Consider the following 12,456-nt stretch of genomic DNA (forward strand, 5'->3'; position numbering starts at 1 on the left):
TCGAATATGAAAAGCCATTAATAATAAATGTCAGATCGTAAAAGCTTTTTTCCTAGGAACACATACGTATTTCTTTGCAACATTCTATCACAAATGAGAGACCTATAGTTAGCAGTGCAGTACGAATTTTGTCGATACCCGCAAGATCAAACTGCGCACAAAATTGTTGACTTCGAAGCACAGTTATATATAATAATTTGCTATTTAAAGTTTTGTTTGAAAAAAAAAAAAACTTCGTTGCTGCATTTTTGCAGCATATATTGAAACTTTGAAGATCGCGAAACTTTAAAAAATGAACAAATGTGCCTCCGATAAATCTTAAACGTGGGTTTATACAACACAATCGTTTATATACAGCCATAATCGCAATCACAATCACAACAATTTCAAAACAAGGACAGAAAGTTTAGTGACCACAGTCGTTTTTTAAACCATATCTACCTCTTTTACTTTGATTCCATCCAGATTTTATTTTTTTAAATAGTTTTAAATATGTAAAGAAGCTAGCTGTAGTTCAGGTTACATCACTAGTTAGATATATAGATAGATACAGATATCGATAATGTTCAAAAATAATTTCGAAAAAACTAAAATACTTATACAACTTTTATACATCCTGGTCAAAAATTTCATATCGAATATTTTCGAATATATTTGACAATAAAATTTGCTAATCGTGTTATTAAATTTGAAATGAGAGAAAAAAAACGTCAAATATAATCTCAACAACATTAAAAAATTCTAAAACCCTGCAAAAACCATATTTCTTGTTTTTTGAGATAAACTGTTTTTCATAAACATATATATTTTGATACATATTAGGAAAATGTTATATTTTGAACCTACGTTGTCTTAGTTTCACACTTGCTTATCTCCTCGTAAAAATGTGAAATATCACACGGTATTTGCAATTAGAAACATGTTCATTTAAAATTTTTGTTGTACTTCGGCTACATTCGTTCTACAACTTACGCAAAGGCCGAAACGTTGACCTATTCCCAACAATGTGCAAACTGTTGTTAATGTTTTACTTGTTATTTTGATTAAAAATAAAAGGCGTAAAACCGCATAATATAAATATATACTAAGTGACACAACTTTTAAACGGCTTGAGATGGCGATTTGAAATTTGGAAGGGTTATTATAATAATAATAGGCTGAAAATCCAATTTTTTGACAATATGTAGTCAATAGTTGCACTTTCGGTGTGAGCGGAAACGACAGTAACTTTTAAATTTTAACCTATATTTTTTGCATTTTTGTCTTTTTAAATTTTTATTTAATTTTTCAAAATTCTGTCTAGGAGGCTGTGACCATCATAAATACTATTCACCTCATAGAAAAAATTGTAAATGAAATTTTTCTTTACTTGTCTAATAGCAAATAACATTTAATGTAATGAACTATTAATTTTTTTAGGATAACCTAGTTTTTTCAAATAGCACCCTAGTGGGAACAAAAACTTTTTAAAACCGAAACTTTTTTTTGCAACATTTTGACAACAACATTTTCAAAATCCGGTAAAAAATAAGCTCACAAGAAGGATAAAACCAGATAAGTAAATACATTTTTATAAAAACAAAATATTACTAAGGTGGCTTTGATTCTATCCATCATCAAGTCGGCATGATTGAAAATTCTGACGATTTGTACATTTTTATCTGATTATCGATTTTGTCGAATTGCAGCGGAAAATATCGGCAGCGAATGTAATTTCTAGAGCCAGAGAGTGTCGCATACAAGAAGGAGGACATTTTGAAAACATCCTATGAAAGTCTCTATCACACTTATTTAATTCAAATAAATACAAAACTTCAGTTCCAAAATAAATGAATGTGATGTTTTGCGTAAATATAAAATTTGTCTTACAGTAACACACGTTGATATACCACATTCAAATCGATTCCACCGACATTTTCGAGGTTTTATTTTCAGATTTTCAAAATATTGTGTTAAATTATCCCAAAAAGCGACAGATTTGAAAAGAAAAAAAATATTTTTATTCTCTCGTTCTACTGAATTTCCGGTAAAACGTGCTTGTTGCTTATGACGTACGTATACATACAATACTTATGTTAGTTTTTGACTGTATCCTCGTATTCCAAAAGCATATCAACTTTTTACCATAATAAAACACTTTTAACAAAAAATTCTAATCGTTTAATCTCAGAAGAAGCTCTCCCTTGAATTTTATTTTTTTAAATACTAATGTTCTTTTCTTTCCACTTCATGACCTTGTCAAGAGTTTCTTCTGCATTTTTAATCTTGACAATTAATAATGGATAGAAGCAAAGCCACCTAAGCAATATTATGTTTTTATAAACATGTATCTACTTATCTGGTATTTTTCTTCCTGTGACCTTATTTTTTAATAGATTTTTAAAATTTTGGTACCGGTTTTAAAAAGTTTTTGTTCTCGCTAGGGTGCTATTTCAAAAAAACTAAGTAATCCTAAAAAATTAATAGTTCATTACATTAAATGCTAATTGCCATTAGACAAGTAAAGAAAAGTTTCATTTACAATTTTTCCCATGATCAGGCGACCAGGTAAGTAGTATTTATGATGGTGACAGCCTCCTAGACACAATTTTCAAAAATTAAATAAAAATTTAAAAGAACAAAAAAAAAGAGAAAAGCCGTCCTATCCTACATCTTTTGAATCCAAAAATTCATTTATAATTCGAAAGTAACTGTCGTTTCCGCTCAAACCGGAAGTGCAACCATAGACTGCATATTGTCAAAAAATTGGAGGTTCAGCTTATATTAACCCTTCAAAATTTCAAATCTCTTACTCAAGCCTTTTAAAAGTTATAGAGTGTTCCCACTTTCTTGTGTCACCTGGTATATAATATAAATATAATAACTAATGGTAATTACCTACTTATAATAGAATTTGTCTTTTTCCTTTATTGTATTTTGCATAACTTTATTTTGTTTTAATAAATAGGATATAACGGTCCCAAATGCTAATTATAAGTTTCAAAAATAATCTGAATTGAATTAAGTAGTAGCGACTAAAAATTGACCAAAATAATTTAATTAATTTAGTAATTCAAAATTTACTAAATAAAAGTTGATGGTAACCTCTCAAAAACATCGAATTACAAAAACTTGATCGATTCCAATACAGAGCGGAAAAAAATACAGCGAAATTGCAATATTTTTAACAACATACTAATATGCATTTATTTGTCGATCGCTGTATTGGACCTTTAAGCAAAAAGTAAAATGAAAAACACTCCAGTCTAAAGCTTTGGTACAAACTTTCTTTTTGCCCAAAAGCTTTTTCCTCTTGAAAAGCATTAGCTATTTTTACTTGAATTCCACGGTCGGCACATTTTCTCCAGTGATACACAAACACAGCGGTGCTCACACCTACATACACACGGTTGTGCTTGTACCCTTTTCGTTCAAATGTTGAATACTCTGATGAATTCGCATACCACACGATTTTTTATGCAAAAAAATCATATGGAAAAAAAACAACCGTCAAAAATAATCCTTACAAAATTAGTTAACATTTTTTCCATCAAAGGTCTGACTGATATCTAAAATATTTTTATATTTGGGACAGTTGTGTTTTTCTCACCTGAGAGAACTTGAGAAATTCTACCAAAACAACAAGCCTCTGTTTGTGACATAACAAATATCGAAACAATGAAATAAGTAAATAACAAAAAGGCACGCGACTTAAGAGCTGATTATCAGTTCTCCTTAGCGCCTCGGCTTAATTGTCCTCATGTAAATTAAGGCAAACCGCCCGCTAATTGAGGTTAGTTCGCTAATGAAACGACGAAAATTAATTAAGATACAGTTCAATTAATTTCCCGTCCAATCAAGCAAGATTTTTATGTCGGTCGAATGCAGTTTTAATGAGGGACAGTCAAACCTACAGCGAAAGGCCAGCGTGAACTGGTGCAGATTAAAATAAATGGCTCACCATATATCGAAATGAAAAAAAAGATGAACGAAGTACATATTCGGCCTTTTGTTTGATTAATGGCGAAATTATTCAAAACGGGTGTCAGAAGTTAACGAGGTCTTAAAAATGATATCTTTTAAGAAACCCCGTTTAAAATGGTCTTAAAAAATGAGAGCAGAGAACGAGGGGATAGAAACGATATCGATCGAACTGGTCAAGTTAATTTTGTAACCGAGTGAACTTACGTTGTAGACTGTTGTATTTTCTGGAGGCCCGGTCCGTTTTCTCTCCGAAAGACTGTTTGTTGACCCGTCAATATCTGGAAATAAAATTATTTTCAATAAAATCCACTTGAAGACAAAAAAACATTTCTTCAAAAATGTTTTCATAAATTGAATTAAATATTAGAGCTATATCAATGTAGAAGGACGACAAGGAAAAGATTTATTATGGAAAAGTCTATAAGCAGGTAAATTTACATTTTCCCAAACCTTAAACGTCAAATGGACACGACCAGATCGAATGAAATTGCATAAAAATAGATCGCATAGCATTGCGTAAAACACACAGCTAGGGGACCTACCCATGCTGATAATACAGGAAGTTTTGAAGCCATTGAACTCATTTTAAAGTATCTGAAAACTGTTTTGGAATTGCAATATATACATTTGGTATGGGTTCAGATAAAATAAATTCATTCCAATGCATAGACATTATGTGCAAAGGCAGCCCCGAGACTGTTTAATAGTTCGGGAAATTAATTTTGGACAATTTGTAGCAGAACTGAACAAATAAAGATCTATATTAATATACAAATTATGGTATTGCATCTAGAAGGAAACCCTAACCAAATTCTTAATGAAAATATAATACTAAATATTTCAAAATGGGTAAAGATATCAGAACGTAATCTCATATTTTACTTGTCCGGCAAAACTACTCTTCATTTTTCATGGGATATTAAGCATAATATATAACTTCTACTATGGTTATAAAGTACAATATTTTCATTATTGTTCTGGTTATAAAGTACGAGCGTACGCTAAAAGCGGATTATCCGGCGGTTATTGTTCTATGGAACGGTGTGCTAGCATGATTTTTTGAGTTTATGGTTAACATGGCGGATCGGCGCAAGTCTTTAACTGTAAATAAATAGATATTATCAGAAGTATTGAGAGTGAAAAACTAGGCCTCCAGTATCGGAAGGTGGATTGAGGAGGGTGTACTGTAAAAAACCTTCTGTCAAAAATCTCAACCAAAAGCCTCGGGAATCAGAATGGAACACATGATAAACGATATACGCAACGGAAAAGAAACAAAGGAATCAGTACAAAGTATAATGAAATTTTTAGTGTGTTGGAAAATTACAAAATGGACATTGTTACCCTCAAAGAGACAAAGAAAAAAGGAAAATAACTTCATTCACTTCTACAGCGGCGTAGAAAAAAACGAGCCAGAGCAGGTGTATCGATAGCCATAAATAAAGAAACACTGCAAAAATATATTCAAAATTGGCAACCAGTTAGTGAAAGACTGATAAAGTGGAAGTACAGATCTCGGCTCAGAGAATAGTAATCATCGAAGTATACGCGCCTACAGATGATGCCCGCGTGTTAGAAAAAGAGGATTTTTTTGAAAATTTAGCGTTCCTTTTAAATAATGTAGGAAATAATAAAGAAATAAATAAAAAAAATAAAATAAAATTTCAAACATCATTGGAAGGTACGGAGAAGCAACAGTAAATGACAACGGCCTAAGACTTATTGAAATATGTGGTCAATATAAATTAAAGGTATTAAATGGGTTTTTCCTACACAACAACGTCCATAAATACACATGGGTTCAACAATCGAAGGGGTTGAAATCAATAATTGACTATATCGTAGTAAATCAAAAGTCCGCAATTTAATGGTATGACGTGAAAGTTAAAAGAGGAGCAGTATGCAGTTCAGACAATTTTCTGGTAACTGGCGCACTCTCAGTAAGACACTTGGAGATAAATCAAAAGTAGAAAATACAAATCCATTCACGATCCAATATACAATGTAGAAAGCTTAAAAGACGAATCTACGGTGTTCTTGTATAACTTTTAAAATTATAAATATGTATAAATTGTATGACTGGCGGAAAAATTTAAAACAATAGAAGAACAAAACATAGAAAGCCGAAGAATTAGTTAGCCAGGCGATTACAGTGTGAAGATTTTAGTTGTTCCACAGGTTGGCTCGAACGTTTTAAAGTTCGTCACAACATAAACGTCGGAAAAATTTCTGGTGTAGCAGGAGAGATGTTAACAAACAAGCTGTGCTGAACTGGTTAGAGCATAAGTGGTTCAATATTGCACAAAATTACAGCTCTGAGGATATTTTCAATGGTGACGATTCCAGATCGTACTCTTGAATTTACACGAGAAAAGTGTTTGGGTGGGAAGCAGTTGTGCAAATATGACAGGAAGCAAAAAATTCAAACTTCTTTTTATTGGTAAAAATGCCTGTCATTTATAAGTCAAACCAGTGTGGATGACTTCAGCATTTTTTTATATTGGTATAAGGATTGGTATGAAAAACTAAAACATCAGAATAGAAAAATATTGCTTCTGGTTGGCAATTGTGCGGCTCATCAAAAAATATCTAATCCTTTCAAAAATCGAATTAGAGTGTTTGTCTCCAAATGGCACCACAGTCATCCAACTGTTTTCGACATGCAGGTCTGATAAAATCGGAAGATGAGTTTGATTCAGACGATGACTTACATCTGGTTCGATGATTCGAGAAGAACAAAAATAATGACCACGATGACTGGGACGTTCCCCTAAGTAAATGGTTGCGCAGTAGCAAGATCTAACCAACATTAAAATGTAACTTCCTGAGCTTCATAACTTCCCAACTGTTGATGATAATTTAATAACGGAGTTATTAACGGATAATGATATTATTACTGAAGTTTTACAACCAAATGATCCTCAATTGTTACAATTTTTTTACAATCTACTGATAATGTAACTGATGATATTATGCAGGCGTCCTGGAAATTTGTATTGAGAAAAAATAAACAAACAAAAATAATGAATTTTTTTACTCAAAAAGAATTAAAGTATGAATTTTTACTTGTATGCTGTAAAGTTTATATAGATAGATATAGATAGATAAGTTTTTAGTTAAGTTAGGTAGTTCGTTTTTTAGTACCTATATTAGTGTTTATTAGTTTTCTATTTTTATATAAAATAGAAATATGTAGCTACGTACATGTGTACATGTGTTTTTTTTATAGCGTACTTCCGCTTATAGAGTACTCATTTTCTGGTCCCTAGAGGGTACTTTATAAACGGAGTTCACTGTACTCCTATTTATTAGAGTCACAAATTGCAACCATACCCTTATATGAAAATTCCTAATAATCAGTAATACTATTACTAAGTACAAATTACAATAAATTATGTCCCAGACTACTTGACTATATATTTTCTGCTTATTGTTACTGACAATATCTTCTCCTTTTCAACCAAATTCTGTGGTAGTATTCATAATTTCTTACCTCTATTTAAACTTCCGTGAATGTCGACCTTCCTTCGCAGCTCATCCACATCGTACGGTGAAGATATACCGTGATCAACGCTTCTACTTTTGCTCCTAAAAAACAATCAATAAATTAAACGATACAGAAATCAATATTCACCTTCAATCACTTTCCAAAATAGTCAATATTTTATCGACTATAATTGAAAACCGTATCAAGCCCGAGTAAATTCAGGAATAAACACAAAACATAACTGCAACACCTAGATATAAATTTTGTTTTTAACCTTGGCTTACATGTATCGTATGGAAAAAAAATCACATCCTTAATTTATTCCCGAATTTTCTGCCATTTTACGATCACTATATTTCGGTTAGAAATATTTAGCTGGTCAGGACATGTAACAAATTATAGCTATGTTATCCTTATTAGCACACCGCGAAACCAATTTGTCAACCGAAGTTAAAATTAGTATTATAAGCACTTTTGTATAACGAAAAACGTCAAGACTGATGATAAATGGCAATGAAAACAGAAAATAAAATATATGAAGTCTGTGACTTACCTTTCCGAACTGCAGATCGAAACAAATACTTATTGCAATTACAAAATTTGAAACAAAGTTCAAATGGTACCCACCTAATCCATGGAAAATCCTTGGTCACCTTCGTTACATCCTGGGATGCTCTTCTGGACCTAGTTTTATTAAAAAAAAACAAAAAAAAAACGATGTAAAACATGCAATGATTAAATGTATTTGTCAAATTTATGGCGCCAAACACGTGCAAAAGATGCATCGATGACAATGATTTTAGTCATGCATCGAAACATTAAGAAATATATATATTTGAAACCCAAGAAAAGTATTTTTTCACCAAATGAAAGATGACTAGGAAATATAGGCTATAAATATGAGAAATTAAAAGAACAAAAATTGGTGTTATTGCCATCTGATCTGATTGATGAATTGTGGTGGTTGGTAATGAACTCCATAAAAACTGGTACCAGCGTGACAGAAAAGTACAGATTTCTTTTTTACATGGCATTACTATTTAATGATCAAACAACATTTTCTTTAAATATTTATAAAAAATAAAATGTACAATAATCGAACTCCTTAAAAAATAATGAAGCCTTATTCAACGCTCCTAAAAATGTAAGGAAGAAAATATTGCGTTAATTGGGTTTTCTACTCCATTCTCTTAAATGCCCAATTATACACCGATCTAACGCGCGGAAAGTATCATTTTACCACATCAGTTTCATTTCCCACGGATCTGAGCTACATCGAACATTTCCGGGTTTGAGAGCAATCGGATGTTTTCGGAGATATTTGCCACGGCTTGAATTTTGACGTTTGTGAATTCTGACGGTCATGTGGTGTTGTTTTGCAAAAATGTACTCAAAACCTAGAAAAAGTATAGTATGCAACACGGGTGGTAAACTTTTTAGTCACTCGTTTATTAAACTCAAGACCCAAATGCCGTTTACCACACTTGTTGCATAAAATACTATTATATAGGTAGTATGTTTTTACATTGATGAATTTTTGGAACTGCATAAAACAGGCTTTTTATAGACGTATATGAGCTGCTGGGCAATAGATTGGAATATGTCAAATTTGTAAGGTAAATTTCAAAACAGATGAAAATAGATAAAATAGGTTCATGTGGATAAGAGAATATTTTGACAAATTTCCTAAAGAATGTCTGGATAATCACAAATTTTCAAAAAACCTTTTAAAAAAATTGCAGAAATTCTCACAAAAGACGGTTTTTAATAATAAATTAAACATCGATATTTGACCATCATGACATATAAGAATTTAAATGGTTTTGGCTTTTGTAAATTTTCAGTAAGCAGGATTTTTTTGTAAGCGGTCTGGTGCCCTGTATAGGCCCTTTTAATCAAAATGAAAAATTTACATTAATACCAAATATTCTTCAAGAAATTTCCCAGTACATTTTGCTAATTACTATTTCAACCATTTTAGAAGTTATTTGTTTTGAAAATACAAATTTATTGCCCAGTTACAATCTGGTGTCCAGCAGCATCAATTTATTCATTTTCCTATTGGTCCAAAAACTGTGCCACGGTTTTAATGGCGGATAATTTTTGCACTTTTAGCACATGAAGAAATATAAAAATATATTAGAAACCTTTTTCTACTCCATATTCTAAAGTACCCACTGCGCTGATCAGGCGAGCGCAAAGTATCACTGTACGACGCCAGCTGCTTAGCAAAACTGACCAAAAACTAAAGGTCTTATAAGAGCATAGTTGATAAACTTGTTCGTGATTAAAGTGAAGTCTATCAAACTTGTTGGATACTTTACCCTTGTTGAAAAATAAAATCACACTACACTCTTAAACTATTTGACAGAACGCGATAAAAAGAATAATAATAACTGGCCACCCTACCAGAAACCCCGTATACGTTTTGCATAAGGCATCAATACAATTTTTAAAATAATGTAGAGGGAGTAAAGATGAAGAGTTTTTAAACAAAGGGAACAGTAATAGACGTTTTTGTTTTGGTTTCCATCATAGTCGACATTAGCAAATGTTCGTAGGAAAGCAAGATCTACCATGACCAACTTGCTTGGAACGTATTTCGTTACTCGTTTGTGATTGAATCTCAGTTGTTCACATACAATAGATGGTTCGTCAACCGCGGAAGTATAAAAATCGCTACTTATCAAGATTGCAAATTACATTGGACGTGTCACGAATGCGTAAAAACGCCTTTGTTGGGGACCGTCAGTAAGAATTAAACGTTTAATTTATTTTATGATTTGACGTAACAGAAAGTTTTAAAAAACACGCTTAGACGAAAGACGACTGTATTTGGTGGTGCAAAGATCGTAAACACCACATTTTTCTAATCAAGGCAATTGAAAATCGAAAAATCTTTTGCTATTTCCATTGTCTAGTGCATTCAAGGAAACTTACCATAACTGCAGCTAACATTTGTTAATAGACAGAGAGAGAACCGATTAAACGGTTGTTTCACTGCAAAACTAAGGACGAGAGAAAAATTACAATAAAGTCGACATTTTTCGGTTGTCCACATGTTAAACATACGATTTTCTGGAACAAACGTTTTTTGGTAGTTATTTCCCGACTCTAAAACTTTCCACTTTTGGAAATTTCGGCAGAGGAAAACATTGGGCGTCTCTTTAGATTGATATTATTTAAGGAACGCCATGTTGTTCATTATTGTTTCAAGTTTTAATGTGCCAAAATGTTAAAAGTTGTATTAATAACTTTCCATTACCATTTACTCAAAATAACTCAAATAAAATCTCGATGCTTGTTAGTAAAAAGAACAGGAAAATGAACGAAATAATTTTATCAATTATGATTCAAAACTGAAGACTACTCCAAACTTCACATACTGCAAACATTCTAACATCGTAAATGTTTTGGCGCACTTCCGTGCACACAACTTTGGCTTCAGTCAAACACTTCAAACAATAATTCAGCAATTAACGTTAAATAACATGGTATTCCGTGGCTAATTAATGCTATAATATGTCAGACATGAAACGTTATACAGACAACGACAAATCCATTGATCAAACCTCCAATGTAACGAAGATATGCCGAAATTATTTCTTTAAAATCTTGGAGTAAGTACCATTACGTTTCATAAAAAAAAACAGAAAACGTGTTTTCCAAGTTAATTAAATCGTTGAGAACTACATACAAGTTTACAAGGGTTCCTTTAAATTATCCGTTTTGCTAAAGGTATCATTTGCGTGAAAAATTCCACATACTTATCAAACTTAATATTCCATTTGTTGCCTCATAAACTCATTTCGAGCACTTCTCTGTATATGATTGAAACGAAAATTATTTATATGCTTAAAAGCAATAAGAATTTTCCAGCATTCAAAGCAACTGAAAGGTAGCATATTAGAAAACGCGCCGCGGGAACCAACAACTATTTTATTTGACTCTTATTTGAATTCCAATTGCTTCATACGCCACATAATTCTTATTAACATATCACACTTCTATATCCATGTATGGGTACTCAATCGGACTATATAATAAATATGCATGTATCGAATAGCTTTTTAAGCGGGCTGTGTTAGTACTAATGTGACTTGCATGGTGTATACCTATAATTTTATATAACATTTCTGAATCGATTTTGAAACATTTTTTTTATTGTAATAATCAAAAACTGTATTTTGGAACCAATTTGATAAATTAAAATTGTGCTTTATAGGAAAAGGCAAATGTTTGGTATTTTGGGAAACAATATTTATTAAAAACCAGCAAACAATCATGGAAAAATGTAAAATGTTATCTATATGTAATAATATTTTTTTTTTTTTTTTCAGACGAAGCATAAAATATGTTAACTCCAAACTTTCTACAACTACCATTTCTTCGAAATACCTGGTTTAATGTCCCTCTGTACCAAACACCTCCCTAAATTACATTTATTGAACAAGTATTTTTATTTATAGTACCGCCTGCTGCTGTATGATACTCTGTCCGCAATTTTTGCTAACTCGCGTAGCGAACCTCCAGCAGATTATTTGTATTCTTATTATATAGTTTATATATGGTAACGCAGTTTAACTCGCCACTGTTGGCATTCCATATCGTCTGATACTCGCGTCCCTAAAAGCATATTGCTATTTTACCTGAGAACAGAATAGACGCTGTAAATGTCAGCTGATGTTTTCCCGAAGAATAATTAACAGGTCGACTGTGGTGCCGAATACAAAAATACTGATAATACAGGCAGTTTTTAAGAAAACATATAAAATTTTAAAAAGGGACATTCAATATGAGTCATTTCAAAACTCAGCTTTCGGCCAATAAGAACTTAGTTTCGTCGATTCTACAATTTTCGGATTTCTTCTGCAGTATTTTGTCAACAACTAACCAAAACGAGGGGAGTGAAGTGGAGTGTGGAGATCGCTATTTAGAAACAAAATGGCCCAAAGGTTGGAGTGTAAAAGTTAGGTGTATACGAGGAAGATCATTTCCTTTAGTAT

General features: G+C 32.0%; 1 protein-coding gene across 10 annotated transcripts in view; it reads right to left on the reverse strand.

Annotated features, from left to right (window-relative positions):
• LOC132697266 (oxidation resistance protein 1) overlaps window positions 1–12,456 on the reverse strand; it is a 69,916-nt gene that overhangs the window by 12,152 nt on the left and 45,308 nt on the right. For 7 of the 10 annotated variants that reach the window (XM_060662618.1, XM_060662616.1, XM_060662613.1 and 4 more), the window contains 3 exons: window positions 8,078–8,134; window positions 7,457–7,551; window positions 4,168–4,241 (listed from right to left, as the gene is read on the reverse strand). In XM_060662618.1, coding sequence (XP_060518601.1) covers window positions 4,168–4,241; window positions 7,457–7,551; window positions 8,078–8,134 — 226 coding nt within the window. The remainder of the gene's footprint in view (window positions 1–4,167; window positions 4,242–7,456; window positions 7,552–8,077; window positions 8,135–12,456) is intronic. The other 3 variants (XM_060662619.1, XM_060662617.1, XM_060662614.1) reach the window with 1 other exon arrangement.

The sequence above is a fragment of the Cylas formicarius genome, unplaced genomic scaffold (genome assembly GCF_029955315.1).
Source record: "Cylas formicarius isolate icCylForm1 unplaced genomic scaffold, icCylForm1.1 PGA_scaffold_1__22_contigs__length_36826433, whole genome shotgun sequence".
Classification (NCBI taxonomy): domain Eukaryota; kingdom Metazoa; phylum Arthropoda; class Insecta; order Coleoptera; family Brentidae; genus Cylas; species Cylas formicarius.